The 26,957-nt window shown below is 43.4% G+C and overlaps 1 protein-coding gene and 1 pseudogene across 2 annotated transcripts; one reads left to right on the top strand and one right to left on the bottom strand.

Moving 5' to 3' along the window:
* Positions 1–17,177: 17,177 nt before the first annotated feature.
* Positions 17,178–22,106, top strand: LOC136539876 (U3 small nucleolar RNA-associated protein 14-like). Of its 2 annotated transcripts, none has more exons than XM_066531869.1 (11): positions 17,178–17,620; positions 17,757–17,883; positions 18,161–18,606; positions 18,763–18,984; positions 19,077–19,382; positions 19,496–19,834; positions 19,915–19,995; positions 20,073–20,168; positions 20,262–20,630; positions 20,818–20,949; positions 21,431–22,106. In XM_066531869.1, the coding sequence occupies exons 1-11, from the start codon at positions 17,339–17,341 to the stop codon at positions 21,599–21,601; spliced, it is 2,571 nt and encodes an 856-aa protein (XP_066387966.1). In that variant the 5' UTR covers positions 17,178–17,338; the 3' UTR covers positions 21,602–22,106. The 2 variants fall into 2 exon arrangements, with proteins under 2 accessions (XP_066387966.1, XP_066387965.1); XM_066531868.1 differs by having other exon boundaries at positions 17,185–17,620; positions 20,256–20,630; positions 21,431–22,104.
* A 1,035-nt stretch (positions 22,107–23,141) lies between these two features.
* LOC136539875 (DEAD-box ATP-dependent RNA helicase 35A-like) lies at positions 23,142–26,496 on the bottom strand (annotated as a pseudogene).
* Between the last annotated feature and the right edge of the window lie 461 nt (positions 26,497–26,957).

Raw genomic sequence — 26,957 nt, 5'->3', positions numbered from 1 at the left:
GTTAGGGACAACCACCAGCACAGTTTGCTTCACCTACAGAGTAGGTGTCCCAGTGGTTTGCCTCGCCAGTGCTAGCCCCACAGTTCACACCTCTTCAGACGGGCTTCACACCGGCTCAGACTTCTTCGCTACTAGTGCCAGATCCTTTAGTCTCTAGGAGTCTTGGAGCAACTTTTATTGAGTTGACAGGGCAGCCTACTCCATCATATTTGCATGTCCTAGGTCCTTCTATAGTTGCACCTATTACCGAGACTATAGAGACGCTCTCTTCTTCTGTTGCATCATCAGAGCCATCTGCTTCAGTGATACCTGCATAGTCTACGGCCGCTCTAGTCCCTGATCCGACCTAGACCGCTTCAGCATCGCTTCTAGCTATAGGGGGTCAGATAGCTCAGAGCTCAGGGTTAGATGATGATGGCACATAGTTCTAGCTCGCCCCTTGTACCTTAGTGCCTGACTCATCCGCTGCAGCCCCACCGATCGACCCTTAGGTTTTGGTGTTTGACGCCAAAGGAGAGAGGGATCTAGTATGTTAGACTTAGGGGGGAGCGACTTAGGGGGAGCTTAGTATTCTATTATATTTGGTTTTTATGTGTGATACACTATTATGCATTCGTGTGTTTACTTTTATGCATCAAACTATATTTATGTGATAGTGATATCTATGCGATTGTGATATGTGACATGTGTGCTCTCTACTTTGAATCTCTTATATGTCATATCACTAGTGTTATGCTCATTTGCTTTGCTTCTGCATTTTACTCCAATACAAATAAGCTTTATTACTTGTACTCATGCTTATTTCATATTTTTTGAGTACATCATGTTGGCTTGGGTCATATAAGCTTGCCTAACTCTTTTGTTCTTATTGTCAAAAGCTTATATGAACCAAGCATGTTAAAAACCTCAACTCTTTCACATACTCGAGGTGGATTGTCATCAATCACCAAAAAGGAGGAGATTGAAAGCATCTAGGCCCCTAGTTGGGTTTCGGTGATTAATGACAATACGTGATTACTATAACTAACATGTGTTTTGCAGAGGCAATTAAGTTAGGTCATGGTAATGGAGATCGATTGGGCTATCATGGTGGTCATGCCCCTACAATGAAAATCATTTTGGTTTTCAAAGGATGGATGACAAGGTTAAGGATGGACTAGTTCTAAGTGTCGTTTGGTGTTGAAGAGACACTTAGAGTAGTTTAGGACTTTGTTTTTCCTTTGGCCATACTATTAAGGGGGGTATGGATGGGTAGCTTGACCTAGGTGTATCTAATGGGTTAGGTGTGGTGCACACTTGCTAAACCTAGCACTAGGTAGCTCCTAAAAAGCCTTTAGATCCATTAGAGCAAACTTCATTCACGTATGATCGAAAGTTGGAAGTGAATGGAGGGTCAAATGTTGACCGGACGCTGACACAGAGTCCAGTCAGTTCATTTGATCAAGGTGAAGTCGTCTAGAAGTGATTGGACGCTGAGAGGTGAAGTGACAGGACGCTGAGTCCCAGCGTTCGGTCAACTACAGTAAGGTTCTAGAGAGGGAAAATCACGACCGGACGCGTCCGGTCAGTGTTGACCGAACGCTGAGTCCCAGCGTCCGGTCGACTCCAGTAAGGTTCTAGAGAGGGGAAATCATGATCGGACACATCCGATCATCACTTAAACAGTGGAGTTTGGGGAGAACTGACCGGTGCATCCAGTCAACATGACCGGAGCGTCCGGTCAGCCCGCAGAGGCACATAACGGTTCATTTTCAGCCATGCTTATAAATACTTCCTCCATTCATGTGTGGGGGTACTTTTGCTCATTCCAACAGCTGAGAAATACCTTTGTGAGTGCCAAGAAGAGCAAGGTCCTAGTGAGGTGATTGAGATTTGAGAATCCCAAAGAGAGCCCTCATCAGTGAGATCAAGAGTAGAAAAGTGTGCATCCACCCTTCTCATAAGGCTTGTCGTGGCAAGTGAGAGTTCGTGCTTGTTACTCTTAGTAATCGCCATCACCTATATGCCTTGGTGGTGATTGGGAGCTTGGTGATCATCCGGTGGAGCTTGTGGATGACCCAATTCAAGTTGTGAGCGGTTGTGGGTGATTCATCGTGATGGAGTGTCGAAGAATCAACCCGTAGAGAGCACTTGATCCTTGCGTGGATCAAGGGGGAGGTACACCCTTGTGCGCATGCTCCAACGAGGACTAGTGGGGAGTGGCGACTCTCTGATACCTCGGCAAAACATCACCGTGTTCCTCCTTCTCTCTTTACTTTGAGCATTTACTTTGAGCAATTCAACTCTTGTCATTTACATTCATAGAATTGTCATGCTAGAGTAGGATTAGAACATAGGTTGCTAAACTTTTGTGCGTTAGATCAATAGAAACACATTCTAGACACAAGGGGTTAATTGGGCTAACCGTAGGGTTTAATTATTGCAAAGAAATTTAGAATTAGCCCAATTCAGCCCCCTCTTGAGCATCTTGATCCTTTTAGTAACTAGTGAGCTATATAAGCAAACTAATTACAAGAGCAACTACACAAGCACAATACATATGAAAGTAATTACAAGCTTGTGTAATGAGGACGCAAACCAATAGGAAGAATAAAGTGGACATAGTGATTTTCCTCCCAAGGTTCACGTGCTTGCCAATACGCTAGTCCCCGTTGTGTCGACTGCTCACTTGGTGGTTCGGTGGCTAATTGGCATCACCTGCCAAGCCCGCACGTCGGGCGCCGCAAGAACCTATCCCGAAAGTGAGGGTAGCTAAATAACATGCTTTACTAGAGTTGCTCTTCGCGGCTCCCGCGGGGCGAGCACAATGCCCCTCACAAAGCTCTTCTCTGGAGCACCACACAAACTTCTTGCAGGCTTCAACGGAGACCACCACCAAGGCATCTAGGAGGTGGCAACCTTCAAGAGTAACAAGCACCACCGGTTTGCAACTCAATCACCTAGTGCCACTCAATACAACCTCACGATGCAATCGTACTAGAATCACTCTCTCACACAATCAAATGATCACTATCAAGCATAAGTGAGATGGAGGGCTTCTAAGCACTCTCAAGCATAGACACAAAGTCCCCCATGGTGCTCCACACTAGCCATGGCCGAGACCACCTTCTATTTATAGCCCCATGGGCTAAACTAGCTGTTACCCCTTCACTGGGCAAATTTTGGGACAACCAGACGCTCCGATCAGATCGACCAGACGCAAGACCTCAGCGTCCGATCAACAGATGTTCACCACGTGTCACCTTCGTTCAACCTTAGTGGCTTGTTCTCAGTGGTCAAGTGATGACTGGACGTAGCTACTCAAAGTGACCCGCACCAACACCAGCGTCCGTTTGTTTCCAGTAAGCATCCAGTCGTGACCGGACGCGTCCAGTCGGTCACGATCAGACGCAGCATCAGTGTCTGGTCCTTCTCCAACTTCTATGCATCGCCTACATCACCATATGTCAGCCTAATCAGACATAGACCCTGAGCATCCGGTCACTCTTTGCGCCAGCGTCCGGTCATGAGACCGAGACCGCGCGCTCACTGCTACCACTGACTAGACGTAGGACTCCAGCGTCTGGTCACCACGTGGCCAGCATCCAATCCACTCTGTGAGACCCTATCTTTTTTGTATAGGGCGTTGGTGTCACCATCGGACTGTTCGCACTCTATGGATGGACACTATGCCGGTGGAGTTTTGAAGCCTTGCCTCTGTTCCTTCACCGAGTTGATCCACATCAACTCCAACTTCATCTCCTTTGTAAATGTGCCAACACCACCAAGTGTACACCACCATGTGTATGTGTGTTAGTATTTTCATAATCATTTTACAATGGATTAGCCACTCAACTTGCCACACCACTCAATCCTAGCAATGATGCAAAGTTAGATCACTCGAGTGGCACTAGATGACCGATATGCAAACAAGTTTGCCCCTCTTGATAGTATGACCATCTATCCTAAACCTAGTCATAAACTTCTCTACACACCTATGACCAGTGAAATGAAATGCCCTAGGTTATACCTTTGCCTTGCACATTCCATTCCTTTTCCTCCAAAGTTGATGCAACACATGCACCAACACGATCAATAATGATATGATTCACTTCATATCATCACATGATCATATTGGTTCATTGATCTTGACTACACTTGCTTTTCACGATTGTATTCGTCCATTGGCGCCAAGTCTTGCTTAAGCTTCACCGCCATATGGTCCATCGCTCCAAAGCCTCCAACTTGCCCTTCACGCTTGCAACCGGTCCATCAAGCCAAGTTATGTCTTGATCTTCTCCACCTTGATCACATGACTCAATGTCATGTCTCATGTGCAATGAGATCCTTCATCATCACATGTGTGAGCTTTGCAACATCTTCGCACCATTTTCACCTTCATAACATAAGTTGCTCACACATGTGCCTATGGACTAATCACCTGTGTATCTCACATAAACACAATTGATTCATCATCCTTATGAGATTGGGAGAGAATCCAAGTGCATTGCTTGAGTGTTTGCATATAGAGGCACTTGGTGTTCGTGTTTCGCTACAGGATTCGCTTGTTACTCTTGGTGGTTGCCTCCACCTAAATGGCTTGGAGTAGCGAGGATCATCGAGTGAAGGTTGGTGATTGTCTCCAACTCTGATCGTGGTGATTATGAAGGGTTCTTGACATTTCCCCGGTAGAGAGCCAAAAGGTACTCTAGTAAATTGCTCGTGGCTTGTGTGATCCTCATCTTATGTTGGTTGTGCGGCACCCTATTGAGGGTTTGACGTGTGATGCCAATTAGCGCATGAACCTTCAAGTGAGTGAATCACCACAACGAGGACTAGCTTACCGGCAAGCAAGTGAACATCGGTAAAAAATCATTGTATCATTATTTGATTTTGAGGTGATTGGTCTTTATTGGTATTCATTATTATGATTGATTGGTTCATTCCTCGACACGGCGATATATCCATCTTGCTCACTCTCTATATTATCGCAAACTAGTTGTCAAGCTCTTTAGTATAGCTAATTGTGAGAGCTTGTTAGTTTGGTTAGTATGGCTCTTTAGTTAGCCTTTGAGAGCACACTAATATAGTGTAGTGACATAGTTATTGTGTGGATAGAAACTACATAAACTAGAATTGTGGTAGGTGGCTTGCATTTTTAGTAGGCTAGCGCAACACTCGCTTCGCCTCATAATTGTCTAACCAGTTTGTTAAGTATTATTGTAGAAATTTTTAATAGGCTATTCACCCCCCTCTAGCTATTAGGACCTTTCAAGTGGTATCAGAGCTAAGGTGACCGTGATTTGAGACTTAACAACCTTCGGTGTAAAAATGGCTTAAATCAACAATACCAAGAAGCCACCTCAATTTGATGGCTTAAATTATCCTTATTGAAAAGCCAAGATGATAACTTATATCAAGTCAATCAATAGGAAGGTTTGGAAGGTGGTAGAGATAAAGATTGAGATTGAAGATGAAGAGGCTTCCACCGCCGTCGAAGAAGTGCTTCTCCAAAATAATGACATTGCACTTAGTTCCACCCATGATGCTTTGGATGAGAAAACATTTGAGCAAATCAAGAACATTGAGAGAGCTCATAAGGCATAGAAGAAATGGGAGGAATCACTTGAGGGCACTCAAGCCGTGAAGGGTGTAAAGGCATACATTCTCAAAGAGAAGTTTATAAGCTTTAAGATGAAGGAGGATGAGAGTGTGCCGGAGATGTTTCATAGGCTTTAAGTGCTTGTCAATGATCTCAAAGCACTTGGAGAAGAGGTGAAGGACAAGGACTTCTCCCACAAGTTCTTAAGATGCTTGCCTTCAAGATTTGGCACATTGGTCAGTATTCTAGTGAGGAGTGGTTTGGACACCATGACACCAAACCAAGTGTTGGGAGATATAATGACCGATGATACATATAGAGACGATGATGAGAAAGAAGAAAAGAAGGAGAAGAAAGATAAGAAAAAGGATGAGAAGAAGAAGAGCATGGCATTTAAGGCCACATCATCTAAGGGCGAGGCAAAGCAAGATACATCAAGTGAAGATGATGGTTCATGGGATAATGACGATGATGAGAAGATGGCTCTCTTTGTCAAAAAAATTGGCAAGTTCATGATGAAGAAAGGGTACCATGCTAGAAGAAAGAAATCTTCATCATAGAACAAGGAAGAGTCAAGAAGATGCTTCAAATATGGAAGCAAAGATCATCTTGTTGCTCAATGTCCATGCAATAGCGATAATGATGATGACAACAAGAAGAACAAGAAGAAGGACAAGAAGGAAAAGAAAGAAAAGAATGACAAGATGACCTTTAAGAAGAAGAAGGGTGGTTCATATGTGGTCACTTGGGATAGTGATGCTTCCTCAAGTGATGATGATGATAGTGATGATGACAAGAGCACCAAGAAAAAGGCACTTGCAAGCATTGCAATCAATGAGAAGCCTTCTCTCTTCGACACTCCATCATGCTTCATGGCTAAGGCCACTAAGGTACAAATTTGTGATGATAGAAGTGATAAGGAACATGATAATGAAAATGAAAGTGATATGATGAACCTACTAAGGATGATCTATTTGACATGCTAGAAGATGCTAAAGAACACTTTGACATCAAGAGAAGGGAATAAAAAAGCTTGCGTAAGGAACTAAAAGCCCTTAAGCAAGCCTTTGATGAGCTCAATGCACCTCATGAAAGGTTGAAGGAAGCCCATAAGAAGCTTGACAAGGCTCACAAAACACTTGAAAAGGCTCATTCTTCTTTGCTTGATGAGCAAAATAAAAAGAAGCATGTTGAAACTTGAAATGTAGGCTTAACTTATGATATAATTGATGAATCATTATCTATGCCTATCATTGTTGCTCCCACTAACTCTTCTTATAGTACTTCTACTTCCACCTCATCTAGTAGTGATGGTTTCACTTGTGATACCTCACTAATGGTTGAGAATGAGAACCTCAAGAAGAAGGTCAATAAGCTCACTCACACCTTGGCTAAGGCCTATGGTGGTGAGGACCGCTTGCTTATGTGCTTGGGTAGCTAAAGAGCTTCTCTCTACAAAAAGGGATTGGGCTATATCTCTAAGAAAGGCAAGGCAGCCTTTGCTCCTCACAAGACTAGTTTTGTAAAGAACAATGGTCGGTTTTGCACTAGTTGCAAGCAAGTTGGTCATGTAGAGCAAAAGTGCATGAACAAGAAGTCACAAGCTAATGTATCCTCCATTAAGCTTGATTCTTTCTATGTGCTTACCAAAGGTGCAAATGGTGTCAAGGCTAAGTTCATTGGTAAACCATGGATGGGCTCAAAGAAGAAAGCCATTTGGGTGCCAAAGAGCTTGGTCACTGACCTTTAAGGACCCAAATAAGTTTGGGTACCTAAAAATTGATCTTCTTTTGTAGGTTAATTACAAAGCCGGAGGAAGGTATTGGGTTCTTGATAGTGGGTGCACTCAACACATGACCGGTGATGCAAGAATGTTCAACTCAATCAACACCAATGACAATGATGATTATGATAGTATCACATTTGGTGATAATGGCAAAGGCAAGGTAAAAGGGCTTGGTAAGATTGCAATATCCAATGACATGAGCATATCTAATGTGTTGCTAGTAGAGAGCTTGAACTTTAATTTGCTATCTGTGGCTCAATTGTGTGATCTTGGATTCAAATGTATATTTAGGGTAGATGATGTAGAGATCATAAGTGTAGATGGCTCTAACATGATCTTCAAGGGCTTTAGATATGAGAATCTATACTTGGTTGATTTCAATGCTAGTGAAGCTAAATTATCCACATGTTTGTTCACTAAGTCTAGCATGGGTTGGTTATGGCATAGAAGGCTTGGTCATGTTAGAATGAAACAATTGAATAGATTGGTCAAGCATGACTTGGTTAGAGGCTTGAAAGATATTGTGTTTGAGAAGGATAAACTTTGTAGCTCTTGTCAAGCCGGCAAACAAGTTGAAAATACACATCCTAAGAAAAGCATGATGAGCACTAGCAAAGCATTTGAGTTATTGCACATGGATTTGTTTGGACCAACACAATACACTAGCATTGGTGATAACAAATATGGCTTTATGATAGTGGATGATTACACTAGATACACTTGGGTGTTCTTTCTAGTGAACAAGAGTGATGTGTTTGCAACATTCAAATCATTTGTCAAGGGCATTCATAATGAGTTTGAAACAACCATCAAGAGAGTTAGAAGTGACAATGGTAGTGAGTTTAAGAACACAAGAATTGATGAGTTGTGTGATGAATTTGGAATTAGACATCAATTCTCGACCAAGTACACTCCACAATCAAATGGTCTTGTTGAGAGGAAGAATAGAACACTCATTGATATGGCAATGTCTATGCTTAGTGAGTGCAATGTAAGTCAATCTTTTTGGGCCGAAGCTGTCAACACGACTTGCTATTGTAGCAACCGCCTCTATTATCACCCATTGAAAGAGAAGACACCATATGATATCTTGAATGGTAGAAAGCCCAATATTACATATTTTTAGGTCTTTGGTAGCAAATGCTATATTTTGAAGAAAGGCACTAGATTAGACAAGTTTGACAAGAAATGTGATGAAGGATTCCTACTTGGTTATTCTGCTACAAGCAAAGCATATAGAGTTTGTAATTTGGATAGTGGTACTCTTGAGGAAGTTCATGATGTTGAATTTTGATGAAACCAAGGGCTCACAAGAAGAGAATGAGAATTTGGAAGATGTTAGAGGCATTCAACTTTCAAATGCCATGAAGAACATGGATGCTGGTGAATTGAGGCCTAGGCAAGCAAATGATGATGAAGTTGATCAAGTGCAAGTGCTCTCTAACTCAAATGTGCAAGATGATGTAAATCAAGATAGGACAAGTGGCTCTCATGATAATGAACAAGATCAAGTGGCTAGTATATCATCTCAACCCAATGATTAAGCAAGTGCAATCAATCAAGTTCCAATACTCCAACCAATATTACAAGGGATCATCCATTGGACACTATCATTGGTGATATTTTAAGAGGTGTGCAAACTAGATCAAGATTGGCTTTATTTTGTGAGTATTTCTTATTTGTGTCATCTATTGAACCAAAAAAGATAGAGGAAGCCTTGAAGGATGTTGATTGGGTGAATGCTATGCATGAAGAATTGAATAACTTCACAAGAAATCAAGTATGAGAATTAGTAGAGAGACCAAAGAGATACAATGTGATTGGAACCAAATGAATCTTTAGAAACAAGTAAGATCAAGATGGGATAGTAGTAAGGAACAAAGCAAGATTAGTAGCATAAGGCTATATACAAGTTGAAGGTCTTGACTTTGGAGAAACATATGCCCTGGTTGCTAGATTGAAAACGATTAGAATCTTGCTAGCCTATGCTTGTGCCCACAACATCAAACTCTATCAAATGGATGTCAAGAGTGCATTTCTCAATGGTTACATTAATGAAGAAGTATATGTTGAGCAACCTCTCATTTTGAATATGAAGAGAAGCCCGACCATGTGTATAAGTTGAAGAAGGCATTGTATGGCTTGAAGCAAGCATCTAGAGAATGGTATGAGAGATTGAGGGATTTTCTACTCTCTAAAGGGTTCATGATGGGCAAGGTTGACACCACTCTTTTCATTAAGAAGATTGGAAAAGATTTATTTGTGTTACAAATCTATGTTGATGACATCATATTTGGATCAACCAATCAAGACTTTTGTGAAGAGTTTGGAAAGGTGATGGCTAATGAGTTTGAGATGTCCATGATTGGAGAGTTAAGTTACTTCCTTAGTCTTCAAATCAAGCAATTGAAGCATGGTACATTTGTGAGTCAAGGCAAGTATATCAAGGACATGATCAAGAAGTTTGGCATGAGTGATAGCAAATCCATTAGTGCACCAATGGGAACAAATGGCAACTTGGATAGTGATGCAAGTGGCAATATGGTGGATCAAAAATTATATCGATCTATGATTGGAAGCCTACTCTATGTGACCGCATCAAGGCAGGATGCCATGTTTAGTGTATGCATATGTGCAAGATTTCAAGCCTCACCAAGAGAAAGTCATTTGAAGGCTACAAAGAGAATATTGAGGTACTTGAAGCATACACAAAATATTGATTTGTGGTATCCCAAAGGAGCAAAGTTTGAGTTAGTTGGTTACTCTGACTCAGATTATGGAAGATGCAAGGTTGAAAGGAAGAGCACCTTGGGCACATGTCAATTGTTGGGAAGATCACTTGTTTCATAGTCATCAAAGAAGTAAAATAGTGTTGCATTATCAACCATCGAAGCCGAATACATATCCGCCGGTAGTTGTTGTGCACAAATACTTTAGATGAAGGCCACCTTAAATGACTTTGGAATCAAGCTTAAGAAAGTGCCATTGCTATGTGACAATGAGAGTGCAATCAAGTTGACCAACAATCTGGTTCAACATGCAAGAACAAAGCACATTGATGTTTGCCACCATTTCATAAGAGATCACCAACAAGAAGGGGACATTTGCATTGAGAGTGTAGGCACCGAAGATCAACTTGCTGATATATTCACCAAGCCATTGGATGAGAAAAGGTTTTGCAAGCTAAGGAATAAGTTGAACATATTGGATTTCTCAAATATGTGTTGATGCACCCCCCACTTATGTGACATGCCTCTCCTTCGAGCAATCCAAGGTAAAAGTTGATTGGCATGGCATACATCCTTGCTAAGGACTTATTTAGTGCATCCAGACATCTTTCATATTTAATAGGCTCATTCATGAAAAATAAATGAATTTGATGATTATATGGTATCACTATTGCTTCTATACTTGACTTGATATAGTGGTAGCATATGACATGTTTGTGGGCTTGTAAACCTAGTGTTTGATCTAGAAAATGAGCTCTAAGTGTTTAGCTCAACATGGCACAAGATAACCCTTATTTGGAGGTGTGAGGAAGCTTGTCCTTGAATCAAACTGAGTTAAATATCTTTGGCAAATATTCTAGTTTGAACCAAATTTAGGAATATAATCCTCACCCCATTGATTGACATTGATAATCCTAACCTATCTATAATTTAAATCTTTGTGGTCATTGATGATAAAGGAGGAGAGAAACAAAGATATAAGTGATAGGGGGAGTATTTGACATAGGGGGAGATATATGACAAAGGAAAGGAATCAATTAAAATTTTGAGCACACAAGTAGGGGGAGCAAGCTCATGTACTTATATGGTGCATTTGAATGTGCATTTCATATATTTGCTTGCATGGCAAAAGTTTTAAATTTCAATATCCATGCTTGTGTGGTGTACGCTAGTTGTAGGTTTGAATGATGAAATGAAAAACTAGCATGCATAGGTTATCTAGAGATTTCATTTACAAGTGGTATCGAGATAACCATGGTGCTAAGGATGGTATATTGGTGCACTCCGATTGGTATCACGCTTCAAAGGTCCATTTTTTATACCTTAGCATCATTTGGTAGACATTGTCTCCTATATTTCCTATCTAAGCATATGTGCAAGCTTCAATCCAAACTCTTAGCACATATGTAGGGGAAGCAATTGCTACCATATGGAGTTCATGAAACTTGTCCATATCCTTTTACACATAGTAAATATGCTTGGACAAGCAACATGGATTCAATTGAATTTCAATTCATATCTTTATGAAAGGGTTGTCATCAATTACCAAAAAGAGGGAGATTGAAAGCTCTAGTTTGGTTTTGGTGAATTGATGAAACCTAAGTGCTAACCTAGTCTATCAAAGTGATTATGAGATAGGTGGCACTACTCCAAGTGATGAAGAAATTGTGAAGACCATGATGATGGTGATGCCATGGTGATAATCAAGCGCTTGGACTTGAAAAGAAGAAAGAGAAAAACAAAAGGCTCAAGATAAAGATATAAATGGTAGGAGCTATTTTGTTTTGGTGATCAAGACACTTAGAGAGTGTGATCACATTTAGGTTCGATAGCCATACTATTAAGAGGGGTGAAACTCGTATCGAAATGCGGTTATCAAAGTGCCACTAGATGCTCTAACTCATTGCATATGCATTTAGAATCTAGTGAAGTGCTAACACCCTTGAAAATGTTTATGAAAATATGCTAACACATGTGCACAAAGGTGATACATTTGGTGGTTGGCACATTTGAGCAAGGGTTAGGAACTTCACCGGTGGAGTGTCCGCCCGTAGAGTGCGGACAGTCTGACGACGTGTAGGGTTGAGATGGCGACTAGAGGGGGGGTTGAGTAGTCATTTCTAAAACTTAATCCCGTCGGCTAACCGAAACAAGTGTGAAATTAAAACTATCGGTCTAGCCAAGACTACACCCCTCTATCCATGTTCTCTAGCATCTTGCAAAGATCCTAATTAAGCAACAAAGGTGCTGGGCTAACTAGAGCTCACCTAACCAATTCTAAGAGAAAGGTCACACAAACCTATGTCACTAGTATTTCAAGCAATGAGGGAGCTCCTACACATGCTAGTAAGCAAAAGCATAAAGCCAACTAAGCTCACTAGCAATTCTCAATAACAAAGGCAACCAATGCCAAATTAGAGAGCACAAATACTTAGCTACACAAACTAAGCAAAGTGACTAACAAGGTTACACAAACCAAATTAGTTACGCAAGGGAGCTACTTCTATGCTACACAAGCAAGAAGGTAACTAGTGAGCTATACAAGCAAACTAATTACAAGAGCAACTACACAAGCACAATGCATATGAAGGTAATTACAAGCTTGTGTAACGAGGACGCAAACCAATGGGAAGAATAAAGTTGACACAGTGATTTTTTTCCCGAGGTTCACGTGCTTGCCAATATGCTAGTCCCTGTTGTATCGACCGCTCACTTGGTGGTTCGGCGGCTAATTGGCATCACCCGCCAAGCCAGCACATCAGGCGCCACAAGAACCTACCCCGAAAGTGAGGGTAGATGAATGACACGCTTTACTAGAGTTGCTCTTTGCGGCTCCCGTGGGGCGAGCACAATGCCCCTCACAAAGCTCTTCTCTGGAGCACCACACAAACTTCTTGTGGGCTTCAACGGAGACCACCACCAAGGCATCTAGGAGGTGGCAACCTTCAAGAGTAACAAGCACCACTGGCTTGCAACTCGATCACCTAGTGCCACTCAATGCAACCTCACGATGCAATCATACTAGAATCGCTCTCTCATACAATCGAATGATCACTATCAAGCATATATGAGATAGATGGCTCTTAAGCACTCTCAAGCATAGACACAAAGTCCCCCAAGGTGCTCCACACTAGCCATGGCCGAGACCACCTTCTATTTATAGCCCCATGGGCTAAACTAGCCGTTACCCCTTCACTGGGCAAATTTCGGGACGACCAGACGCTCCGGTCAGATCGACTGGATGCAAGACCTTAGTGTCCGATCAACAGATGTTCACCACATGTCACCTTCATTCAACCTTAGTCGCTTGATCTCAACGGTCAAGTGATGACTGGACATAGCTGCTCAAAGTGACCAGACGCACCAACACCAGCGTCCGTTCATTTCCAGTAATAGTAAGCATCCAGTCGTGACCGGACGCATCCAGTCGGTCACGATCAGATGCAGCATCAGTGTTTGGTCCTTCTCCAACTTCTATGCATTGCCTACATCACCATATGTCAGCCTGATTGGACACAGACCCTGAGCGTTCGGTCACTCTTCGTGCCAGCGTCCAGTCATGAGACCGAGACCGCACGCTCACTGTTGCCACTGACCAGACGCAGGACTCCAGCGTCCGGTCACCACGTGACCAGCGTCCAATCCACTCTATGAGACCCATGTCTTTTTTATATAGGGCGTCGGTGTCATCGTTGGACTATCCACACTCTACGGACGGACACTATGCCAGTGGAGTTTTGAACCCTTGCCTCTGTTCCTTCACCGAGTTGATCCACATCAACTCCAACTTCATCTCCTTTGTAAATGTGCCAACACCACCAAGTGTACACCACCATGTGTATGTGTGTTAGTATTTTCACAATCATTTTCTAATGGATTAGCCACTCAACTTGCCACGCCACTCAATCCTAGCGACGATGTAAAGTTAGACCACTCAAGTGGCACTAGATGACCGATATGTAAACAAGTTTACCCTTCTTGATAGTACGACCATCTATCCTAAACCCGGTCATAAACTTCTCTACACACCTATGACTGGTGAAATGAAATGCCCTAGGTTATACCTTTGCCTTGCACATTCCATTCCTTCTCCTCCAAAGTTGATGCAACACATGCACCAACACGATCAATAATGATATGATCCACTTCATATCATCACGTGGTCATATTGGTTCATCGATCTTGACTACACTTGCTTTTCACCGTTGCATTCATCCATCGGTGCCAAGTCTTGCTTAAGCTTTACCGCCATGTGGTCCATCGCTCCAAAGCCTCCAACTTACCCTTCACGCTTGCAACTGGTCCATCAAGCCAAGTTATGTCTTGATCTTCTCTACCTTGATCACATGACTTAATGTCATGTCTCATGTGCAATGAGCTCCTTCATCATCACATGTGTGAGCTTTGCAATATCTCCGCACCATTTTCACCTTCATGACATAAGTTGCTCACACACATGTGCCTATAGACTAATCACCAGTGTATCTCATATAAACATAATTAGTCCACCTAGGTTGTCACTCAATTACCAAAACCACACAAGGACCTTTCACGGTGCCATCGGCGCCCTATATAGAAAAGACGGAGGTCACTGTAAGTGATCAGACGCTGGTCTCGGAAGGACTGACGTGTCCGGTCTATAGAAGCAGCGAAGACGCTGACGTCGGTCTCTGACCAGACGCTAGGTCATTTAGTGATCGGATGCTGGTCTCGGAAGGACCGACGCGTCTAGTCTATAGAAGCAGCGACGACGCTAGCGTCGATTTCTGACCGGACGCTGGGTCACTTAGTGATCGGACGCTAACGGGGTGTGTCCGGTCCTATAGATGTGATAGTGCACAGAGGAGACGCCGAGTGACCAGACGCTGGGTGAGTCTGGTCGAGCATGACCGGATGCGTCCGGTCATGATTTCTCGCTTCTGGATGCTTATTGGAAATGACCGGATGTTGAGGTCCAGCATCCGGTCACTTCACAGCAGCATGTCCAGTCATCACTTGACCGTTGAGATCGGGCACTCAATATTTAAAGAGAGGGGACACGTGGCGTGCATCGCACGACCGGGATGCTAGGGTCCCACGTCCGGTCGATCTGACCGGAGCGTTCGGTCACCCCGTGTTGTGCCCAGTAAAGGGGTACAACGGCTCTATTTCATAGGGATTTCTATTTAAGCCCTATGACCAGCTCAAACTCACTCTCTTGGCCATTTATATTGACATAGCAACCTTGTGAGCTTAGCCAAAGTCCTCCCACTCATCTCCATCATTGATTCATCATCTTTGTGAGATTGGGAGAGAATCTAAGTGCATTGCTTGAGTGTTTATATCTAGAGGCACTTGGTGTTCGTGTTTCGCTACGGGATTCGCTTGTTACTCTTGGTGGTTGCCACCACATAGATGGCTTGGAGCAGCGAGGATCGTCGAGCGGAGGTTGGTGATTGTCTCCAGCTCTGATCGTGGTGATTGTGAGGGGTTCTTGACCTTTCTCCGGTGGAGAGCCAAAAGGTACTCTAGTAAATTGCTCATGACTTTGTGTGATTCTCATCTTGTGTTGGTTGTGCGGCACTCTATTGAGGGTTTGCCATGTGATGTCAATTAGCGCGTGAACCTCCAAGTGAGTGAATCACCACAACGAGGACTAGCTTGCCGGCAAGCAAGTGAACCTCGGTAAAAAATCATTGTGTCATCATTTGATTTCGAGGTGATTGGTCTTCATTGATATTTATTCTTGTGATTGATTGGCTCATTCCTCGATACGGCGGTATAACCATCTTGCTCACTCTCTATATTACCTCAAACTAGTTGTTAAGGTCTTTAGTGTAGCTAGTTGTAAGAGCTTGTTAGTTTGGTTAGTATGGCTCTTTAGTTAGCCTTTGAGAGCAAACTAACTTAGTGTAGTGACATGGTTATTGTTTGGATAGAAACTACATAAACTAGAATTATGATAGGTGACTTGCATTTTTAGTAGGCTAGCGCAATACTCGCTTCGCCTCATAATTGTCTAACCGGTTTGTTAAGTGTTGTTGTAGAAATTTTTAATAGGCTATTCACCTTCTCTAGCCATTAGGACCTTTCAAACATGTGCAACATCTATATCTACTTTTGAAACATAAAGATGGAACATTTGCAACATACAACTGAAAATATGCTCTTGAAACATGTGTGTATAGCCATAGCAACATATGCAACATCCAGATCCACTCTTGCAACATAAGTTATGGAACATCTGAAACACATGAAAACAAACACTCGAAACATGCGTGTGCAACCATAGCAAAATATGCAACATCTAGATGAAAACACTCGAAACATATGTCTAAAACAACTGAAATATTTTGAACATAGGCTTGAAACATGCACATATTGTCATTGCAACATATGAAACATCTCAGATAAGCTTTTGCAACAGATGAAATACTTGAAACATAAGTCGGAAACGTCTGAAACACTGAAAACATCGCGTCGCCGACGTTTATGGCCTACCTGGCGCGGGACTACCGTAGCCCGTAAACTTGGGTTTAAGGGGACGTCAAGAGCAATGACCGGCGACCTCCTCCTATTGACGCGCGTGGTGGTGGTGGCGCTTTGCATGCCATGGCCGCGACGAGCGAGGCGGGCGGTGGCGCTCGAGTGCGGTGGCGATTGGAGAATGGGTGCGATCGTGGCGATGATTCGAGAGGAAAGTGAGCTGATATTTTTTTTATTGAGAAATACTATGGAGCAACGTGTGCGACTGTGCGAATGGAATAACAATGTTGGGCTGTTCGGACCGGCGTCGAGACCCACCATGGGCGTTCGGACGCACCACCCACAGCATTTCCGTTTTTTGAAAAGGCTGCGGAGTATTTTTTTTCTTCTTTTGAGTGGATGGCAGAGACAAAATAACGATTTTCTGATGAAGGAGGCAAATCGGCCGAACTTCGGAGGTCAAACGCACTTCGCCCAATAACTCGCTTGGGCTCAGACGTGCTTCCTTCGGTTTCACCTGAGTTTGTCTACAGCCCAACTGGAGAGACATCTTGGCCCGGCCCAAGAATCTAACACACCCCATTCCTCGTGAGTCGGGAGCGTACCCTAGCCGCTAGCCGCCAGCCGCTCGACACGGCCGAGCCCCCAGCTCCCGACGCCTCCAGCTCCAGCCTTCAGCGTTCTGCTAGGCCGCCGCAGTTTCCCCGCAACGCCGCCGGCCGTTCGTTTCCCCTCTCCGCCCCGCCGGATCCTTCCCTCGCTCTGCTCGTGACCCCAATGCCGAAAAAGGCCGCCATGCGGCGCGGCAAGCCGCCCGCCCCCGGCCAAGGGAAGAGGCGGCGCCACGGGCCGCAGCTCTCCAAGGCGATGCGTCGGGAGCTCGACGCGATGGGGCCTGGCCCTGCCCGCGGATCCGACGATGAGGAGGGGTCTGACGTGGTGGCCGAGGACGTGTACGAGTACGAGGAAGGGGTGCCCGAGGAGGAGTCCGGCAAGAACGGCCGCTACGACGCCGTGGCCAAGTACGAGTACAATTTCGACAGCGACGCCTCCGATGCGGTGCGGTGACCCCTCCTACTCGATGCACTGGGTGCACTGGGTCACTAGCAAAGAGATTGATGAGATGATGTTATTATAAGCATTTGAGTTGGTCTCGAACTCGCGCCGAATTATGTTCGCATTTGTGTTTTTCTAGGATGAGGATGTGCCTTCGGAGGAAGGCGAGGATATGGAGGAAGATGATAATGACGACGGTGACGATGAGGACAAGCAGATAAGAATACTTCAGGAGACGACTGGAATGCCCAGAGAAGCTTTCGGTGGTAAGATTTTTTGCTTTTTTTTTATCCTGTTGACGTTTCATATTCATAGACATTTCATACTGCTAAAACTGCGAGGTGCTAAACAATGTTGTAGCTCTCTTGAATAAATGATGTTTACCGAACTAATAAAACTATAAAAATGTTCTCTAACTAATAAAACTATAAAAATGTTCTCTAACAATCTCCCCTTTCATGAGAGGATCTGAAACTGGTGGTCAAAATTGAGTTAGTGTGTATCATTTGGGGTTCAAAATCTGAAATAAATTTGTCCAAACAGGAAAGAAGAGGAAACAGCCATTGGAGCTGCCTCTGCAGCATGGTGATGGAGATGGACCTGTCACAATTCATGATCTCTTGGACAATGTCCAGGGGAAACCTGGGTATAGCAAGATCCGTAAGAGGCTGCAGCAGCAGGAGAAAAAACCGATGGTCGTGCTAGCCCCACTTCCAAAAGTAGAGAGGGACAAGATTGAGCGCAACGTGACGTTTCAGAAATCCAAGAATGAGCTAACAAAGTGGGAAGGAATTGTGAAGACTAACAGGGAAGCTCCTGTACTATACTTTGAAAATGATACCAACTTGGGTGTGAACACTGTTGCTGCAATTGCTAGCGAATTTAAACCAAGGACTGAGTTTGAGAAGAGGATTGCTGAGATTACGCAAAGCACTGATATAATAGAAGCACACAAGAACGATGGTGCCAAAATCCTGGAACTTAACAAGGTATCTTTGATGATCTCATTGCACTGCGTTAGTTCTACTGATCTTAACTAGGTTCTATAACAATGCTGACTGCTATGCACGCTTAACATGTTTACTATTACATTATTTTCGAAGCCATGGAACATTCTTTCTAAATAAGTTAATGAACTTATGTAGATTGATGTGGAAGATGTGAGAGAACGCCAAAACCGCCTTGCTAAGATGCGCAGCCTTCTATTTCGCCATGAGATGAAAGCAAAGCGTGTGAAAAAGATCAAGTCCAGGACATATCACCGGATGTTGAAGAAGGACAAATTGAAGGCAGCATCAGCAGATTTCGAGGCAGATCCTGAAGCTGTCAAAGATCATGCTAGGAAACAAGAATTTAAACGGGCAGAGGTAAATCATTACTCATGCTTTTCTCAGTTATAGGATAATTTCCTCATTGGTCTCCCCCACCAACGTCGCTAATTTATCTGAAATATTTATAGGAAAGGATGACATTAAAGCACAAGAATACATCACAATGGGCAAAGCGAATCATCAAGCGTGGATTGTCTGTTCAAGATGAAGGCACCCGAGCTGCTATTGCAGCACAGCTCCAACAAAATACTCTTCTGACTAGAAAAATGAATTCCATGAAAGATGATTCTAGTAGTGAAGAAAGTTCAGATGATGATGAAGATGAGAGTGACTCAGAAGCAAAAATCTTAAACAGAGGGAAAGAAAAGATTCTTAAAGCTCTTGAAGAAGACAATGAGATACCGAATTCTGCAGTTTTTTCGTTGCCTTTCATGGTGCGTTTTCATTACACATGCTGCCTGTGCATTTGTTTAGAAAAAAAAGTATATTTGTTAGCACTGTTGTGATTCTGTCACAACCATAATCGCATTTCTCTGCTTATTTACAGGAGCGTGCTATGAAAAAACGTGAGGAAGCAACTTATGAGGAAGCACGACAGGCTCTTGAAGAATACGATGATTCCTTGAAGAAGTTGGAGGAGAATAACACTGAACAGAATGAAGACTCAATTAAGGTGTCAGGTAAAAGAACATTTGGGCCTGTCAAAAATACACACGAAGAGTTCAAGAAGAGGAGAAAATTACATGATACTGAAAACAGCAGTGATAGCGAGTATGATTCTGAGCCTGCCCAACATTTGAGCAATAATGAAGTAACTATGAAACATGATGATATCCAATTGGGGAATGCACTACTGGATGATGAACCGCAGAATGATATATACAAAGTAAGACATTCATACCTTCAAGTTATTGTACCATGTGTTTTGGATAATGTAATCTGATATACATTTGTTGCATTATGTAGAGCTTTAATGATATAAAAAAAAATCCTGGTCCTAAGACAACTTTTGAAGTTGGAATGTTAGCTGGTGATTCATGGAAGAAGGTAGTCATTCTGGTATCTTGCTGTAGCTGTTTATTTCCTTGTCTTATTTTAAGCTTGTTAACTCTTGTTTTCACCAGGTCAAAAGTAATAAAGGAAATGGCCAGAGCAATGGCAATGGCATTACCAATAAATCCAAATTACCAGTTCCTTCTATTGTAGACCCAAAGCCTAAGGTTTGCCTTAACTATGGTCTACAGTTCCTATTTGTAGGTCCATTCATTATTTTGCTTATTTCGTTTTGCACGTTGTTGTTTGAGTAGCAACAGGATCACAATTCTGATTCAGATTCCGAGGAAGAGATGGTTGAGGGCTTCTTGACTGTCTCTGACAGAAAGGAGAACTATGAACTTCCATCGCAAGCTGATCTCATACGTCAGGCTTTTGCTGGTGATGATGTTGAAGCTGAATTTGAGAAAGACAAAATGGATGTTTTAAATGAGGAGAATCCTGAACCTGAAAAGCCTGCTCTTGTTCCTGGCTGGGGCCAGTGGACAGACATCCAACAGAAAAAAGGACTTCCCTCATGGATGATAAAAGAACATGAAGTTGCTAAAAGAAATAGACAAGAAGCCTTGAAGAGGAGGAAGGACTCGAAGCTTAAGCACGTCATTATTTCTGAACATGTAGATAAGAAGGTAAAGCTGTATTTGAGTCGTTACATACACATGCTCAGTGTGGTTTATGTTTCTGTTGTTTATGTAAAGTGCATACCTTTGCTGTTCCATTACAATTTTGGAACAAGAATCTTAGTTCACTAGATGTCCTTTAGTTTTTTTTAGAAATGCTTTATCAATAAATAATCTTACGGTTTTCACTCTGCAGGTTGAAAAGTATTCAGCAAGGAATTTGCCTTTCCCTTTCACGTCGAAAGATGCGTATGAGCAGAGCATCCGAATGCCTATTGGGCCTGATTTCAACCCAGTGATATCGGTTTCTGCTCTCAATCGACCTGCGGTGAGTGCATCTAGCTGATACATGGAACTCCTAATAATTATTATTACTAGCTCATAGAATTGAGGACAGCAGAAATCAAACATGTGATTCAATAATCTACTTTGAGAGCTACAGTATTGCCTTCTCTGATTTGCACTATACGCATTTACAATGAAATACCTACTGTTTCAGATGTGCAACCTTGATGTTTGTTTATGCCATCCAGCTTCCATCTAGAGGGCATTCCCTGTAGCGAACATCAAAACTGTGGACACAGTAATAAATAGACATCACATGATTGACATTCTACCATGATGATAATTCATAAATCTTTTACTTACTAAAGCATTTGTACTTAGAGAAAAAATATGTACAATGTTCTGTCGCCATGGCCAACTTTTTTTATTTTGATAATTAGAAATGCACCTTCTTACCATTCATTTATAAGATTGCATGCTGACCAAAATATGCTTCTATTCACTTGTACCTCCCATCCTTTCAGATTGTTAAGAAGCCCGGTGTTATCATCAAACCAATACAATATGAGGAGGTTAATCCCCATGAGAAGCCTGATGAACCAAAACGAGTCATTCAGAGAGCAACCCCAAACCAGAATGCAAAGAAAGCCTTTGCCAAACAAGGAAAGGGGGCAACTTCACAAAAGAGAAAGTGATGAGACAGTCGTCTTTTTGTCAATGGCTTCATTTGGTCAGAAGTGAAGACTTAAAAGGAGAGCTGATCCAAGTTTTATGTTCCCACACCGAATTTGCAAGTGCATGCCTCCAGGAGTGTATAGGGATTCTTCTCATAGTGAAAATGGGTTCCAGCTGCAGCGCATGGCCCATAGGAAAAGGTTTCACACCACTGGTTTATAAGAGCAGAGAAATTTTGGTACAAGTAGTTTTGTCTTTGTTATTTATTGCTTTCGCTAATCGCCACACATGGTCCAAATATGTGGATGCTATATTTCAGTTATGATATGATGATTAGCACTGGCCACTAGTTGACTAGAGTCGCCTGTCTTGTATGCATCCCCACTTTTAAGACGCCAGTAAATTTGGATGATTTGTGTATGTTCAACTGATCGAACATGGAACGAAGTGAATTTGATGCCCACGGCCAAGGGGCTGGCGCGAACAATATCTGAATCGTTGGTTTTGGTAGCGGGATCTTATGGCAACCCACGTTCTAATGGTCCAATAAAAACTTTATATTTGTAGTTTGATATTTATTTTCATGTGAAGCAGAGTAACAACTTTATTATATTTGTAGTTTGATATTTATTTTTATGTGGAGTAGAGTAACGTGTCTAACCTGGAATCCATGCTATCGTATATATAGCATAAAAAAAGTCCTTACCCGTCCGTATTCATGTAAAATTCTGTTATGATAGAGTTAATAATCATGCATATGGCCTGTCGGTTCTGCATTCTAACTCCAAAGATCGGTATGGCTTGGACGGTGCTCAACAATCAGGCAGGGGAGCAGCTCTTGCTGATTACAGCCACAACAGTGCATAGAAGGTCTCACAGGGCAGCCCTTCTGCAACAAGGTTCTTGGTTGGGGATACTAGTGCTCTGGCTCATCATACCGCAGTCCATGGGTAACTTTCAGATCAGATGCACATTCATAGAGCTAAGCTCGGCTCCTCCACTGTCTCCTCAGGGGACTCAGAAAGTCAGGTTGCTCCTCACCCAGCTCAGCTAAGCACAGCAGACCACCAGCTACAGACATTGGCGCCAGCCTGCAAGGCACCACATCCACAATGAAAAAACAAGCCGAAACACTGTGCCAGCTGATTTATTGTGAGAGAAAAATAATATTCCAGTTAAAAAAACAAGCTGAAAAGTACAGATTATAAGACAAGCGAACGGGGCAGGCGGGAGCCTCAGTCCAAGAGGGAGCCTCAGTCCAAGAGGGAGTGTTGTACATCAGATAGGAATGAGGAAAACGGGGCGTACTAAATCACACCTAATAATAATATCAGAATCGCCACCTAAGAGAGGCTATCATCATATGGATTATCACAAACTGATGTACAACACGCCCAAGAGGGTATATTTTCCAAATCTGAGGCATGGTTAAAAATTTTGTTGGGCAAATGAGCCCGGATACTCGTTCTTTTTAGACAAAACATTTTTTTTAACTCTGTTGCATGGTAGATAGCTGGTAAAACCAAGAAGGCACCCCAGAGTGCAGGTGACACTCGGAAGTATTGCCTGCCATATACCAAAGCAGACATAAGATGGAAATATAGCATAAAAATCAAAATATACATACATGAGTTAATCTGAAATGCCGATTGCTTACAGAAAGGGGCTAAAACTGGTGCTTCACGACATTCCTTTAAGAAACATACGCCAGCAATTGTTCTGGTTACATTTTACAAGAGGGCAGGATAATCTACTTGCCTCCATCAAACAAGATATATGGTAGGTCAGTAGCAAGCAGAATACCCAGCATATCACAAGTTCGTTAATACAAACCGTCTTCCTTCAAAAACGAGGGAGGAGCCTTGGCTAGCTGATACATGTAACATGTTTGAGCTGAAGTTGCAGCATCTTAGCTCCTGATAACCACACGCAAGCATCAACCTAGAGCAATCATATTTCTCCTCGGTAACCCCCGCCGCCAAAGTAGTCTTTTCTCGAGCCAGCAATTGCCATGGACTTTTGGTGCTCCAGCTTCGGACAGTCACTGACACGATGGCCAAGCCCACCACAATACGCACAACCTTTAACACCACTCTCCTTGGCAATTATTTCCTCATCCTCCAATAGATCGTTGAGCTCCGCCAACACCGGTGGAATCCTCTGCTTTGCCTCCTTCAGTAGGTGCTTGAGATCGAGAAGCGTGGTCTCAGTTTGATTCTTGTTGATGAAGGTAGTTGCTATGCCAGTCTTCCCACATCGACCAGTTCGACCGATTCGGTGGACATAGTTCTCAATTTCGGCAGGCATGTCATAGTTAATGACGTGCTGGATGTCAGGGAAATCAAGACCCTTTGATGCAACATCAGTAGCCACCAGAACATCCTTCCTTCCAGTTTTGAAGGAGTCAATTGCGTTCTGTCTCTCCTCTTGATCTTTTCCTCCATGGATAGCAACAGCCTCCACTCCCTTTAGAAGAAGGTGCTCATGGATGTAGTCGACGTCAGCTTTGTTTTCACAGAAAATGAGAACAGGAGGTGGAGTCTTCTGGAGGCATTCAAGGAGGTATATAATTCTAGCATCTTCCTTGACATACTCGACTTCTTGAATGACATCTAGATTTGCTGCTCCAGCTCTTCCCACATTGACAGTAACTGGTTTCACAAGGGCATTCTTCGCAAAATTTTGAATCTTCTGAGGCATAGTAGCAGAAAAAAGAAGGGTCTGCCTTTGATCCTTGAAATGGTCGAAAATCTCCTTGATGTCATCCTCAAATCCTAGGTCAACCAGCCTATCCGCTTCATCTAAGGTTAAGTACCTGCACAGATCATAAAAGGGACATTAAGTAACTTGAAACCATGTACAACAATTGGTGGAATGGTGGGAACCCTCAAGAGAGTAAGAGAGATTGACCAGTTTACGCACTATATGGTCCAACCAACTGAATGAATCAAGCCTGAACTGGAAACATAAAGCACTGACACATGGCCACATGGGATAAAGATCTAGTTTGCCTGATAGATTTTTCAAAAAGGGCATCTTCCAAAGACTTTTGGATACCAAAACTACATTCAGCTGGAAGGAACAAATTAGCGGAAAATAAATAATGCAAGCTAAAATCTGAAATCTGGGTATAGTGACCGGATTGTAGGTCCAGCTGCTGAGATGCTTGCTACAGCATTCTGCGGCACTTGATAAAAAACATTGCTGAACTAGAAACAGAATGACAGGTACAAAATAATTGCAACAGAAATACTTTAAATGCTCCTTTTTCACGGTAGGACTTTTACTAAAAAAACATATCACTTTTGTTTGATAATGAATTGTTAATCAGATTAATAATTAAAAAACAATTGCTGATTGAAAGTACCGAATACTGATCTATGAGAACATATGCTCCTCTTTCCCTAGAAAATGGTGCAAATTTATATGTGGATCTCTTTGTGCAAGTGTTATGTGTTGCATACAACATAACACCATGTCCTACATGACAATATGATATGCAATGGCTTATTATCCACTCTAGTACAAAGAAAACTAAATGAAACAAATTCAATAGTCACCCTAACTTGTGTGCTGCCACAAACACATTTTGCAAGCAGGTCCACATTTTTTCAATTTATTAGAACAGGGTTCATGAAAAGAGTGACCAAGCTAAACTTTGATGTTAGATTGTGCTGGTTATTACTTACAACACAAAGTTTTGTTCAGATATTCACATTGACACACCGTTAAACAGATAACATGAAGATACCCAAGAGTTTGCTACGGAAACATGTTTCTGTTGCATCGAACACTTACCTGCAGTTGTCAAGGTTCATCTTCTTCTTGGCAAGCAAATCCTTGAGCCGACCAGGTGTTGCCACCACAATGTGCACGCCCTTCTTCAACACATCAAGCTGTGTCCTCATATCCACACCCCCAATGCAAAGCAAAGGCCTTACCCGGCCTCCTTAAGTGGAATGAGAAACTGCTCAATCACATCATATGTCTGCTTGGCCAGCTCCCACGACGGGCATATGATCATCCCAAACGGGCCCTCCCCAGGCACAATCGGCATCAATGTTTCCTCCTGCACCGCCACCATGATAAGCGGCAGCACGAACACCAGAGTCTTCCCTGACCCCGTGAACGCGATGCCTATCATGTCACGCCCAGAGAGCACAACGGGCAGCCCCTGCACCTGGATGGGCGTGGGCTGGACGATACCCCTCTCGCGCAGCTTCCGGAGCATGGGCTCCGGGAGGCGGAGGTCCCTGAAATCCCGCGCAGGCGGCGGGACATCGTCACCGTCGACGATGATGTGCCACTTGCGGCGGAGTTCGTTGGCCTTGGCGAGCGGCATGTGGCGGAGGCGGAGGGGCGGCTTCCACCCGGTCTGGATCGGTTCCGTGTAGATGATGCCCTTGGCGATCTCGCGGACTGACCTGAGGGATTTGTTGTCTGATAGATTCTCAATCACTTCCTTCTCCTGCTGGATGCGCTGCTCCGTGGCGGTCAGCTCCGGGGCCGCGCGCTTAAGCTGCGTGGCCTTGACGAGAAGGCTGGGCTTCGCGGCGGCGTCGGGAACGGAGGCCTGCGCCGGCAAAAGAGGCGGAGGAGGCGGCAGCGGGAGGGTGGAGGTGGCGGAGCTCGGCGCCGACTTGGCGAGGCGGAGCTGGCGGAGGCGCTCGGCCTCCATGGCCCGGCGCCTGGCGATTGGGATGTACTCCTCATAGTTGTCTTCCTCATCGGAGTTCGACGCGGCGGCGGCGGCGGCGGCGGCCATGGGCGGTCGAGGTTAGGGCGGTGGATTTGGGGAGGGGATCCAGGAGGAACGGAGATGATCGGATCGAGTCACAAGGTTGGAGACATGAGGCCCAGCCCACGAACAGTAAGACACGGCCCTGTCAAAATAAATAAAGAAGGTCCCAAGGCGGTTCCTTTCTTCCCCCAACAAGTATAGATGGCTACAGTATCTCTTAAAAAACAAAGATGGGTACAGTAAAAAATTATAAATGGCTAGGTTTCTCTAGGGTTCGTGCAGTTCATGTCTGGTTCGTGCAGTTCATGTCTGAACTGAGGCCGCTTGCCCACGTCCTAGTCAAAGTTCTTTTCTAAACTCAAGAAATAGCCTTAGATATAGACCCTTAGTTGTCCTCACCTGAAAAATTGAGATAGTGTGCACTTAGTTTTCTTCTATTCTCTCCGTTCTCTTTTTCAGTTTAGTATGGATTTACGTTTCGCTCCCGAAGAGTAGATTAGGACAATAGTTGTGGGTGTACATCGATGTCACTGTCATAGCCTAAGAAATATTTATATGGGTCTGATTAGTTGCATGTATCAATCTATATGTAGTTTGTTTGATGCTCAAAGCAGATCACATGTTGTATTAACTAG

Source organism: Miscanthus floridulus, chromosome 2 (assembly GCF_019320115.1).
Source record: "Miscanthus floridulus cultivar M001 chromosome 2, ASM1932011v1, whole genome shotgun sequence".
NCBI lineage: Eukaryota > Viridiplantae > Streptophyta > Magnoliopsida > Poales > Poaceae > Miscanthus > Miscanthus floridulus.
Note: the sequence above shows the minus strand (reverse complement) of the source record. Positions and strands in the feature narration are given on the sequence as shown.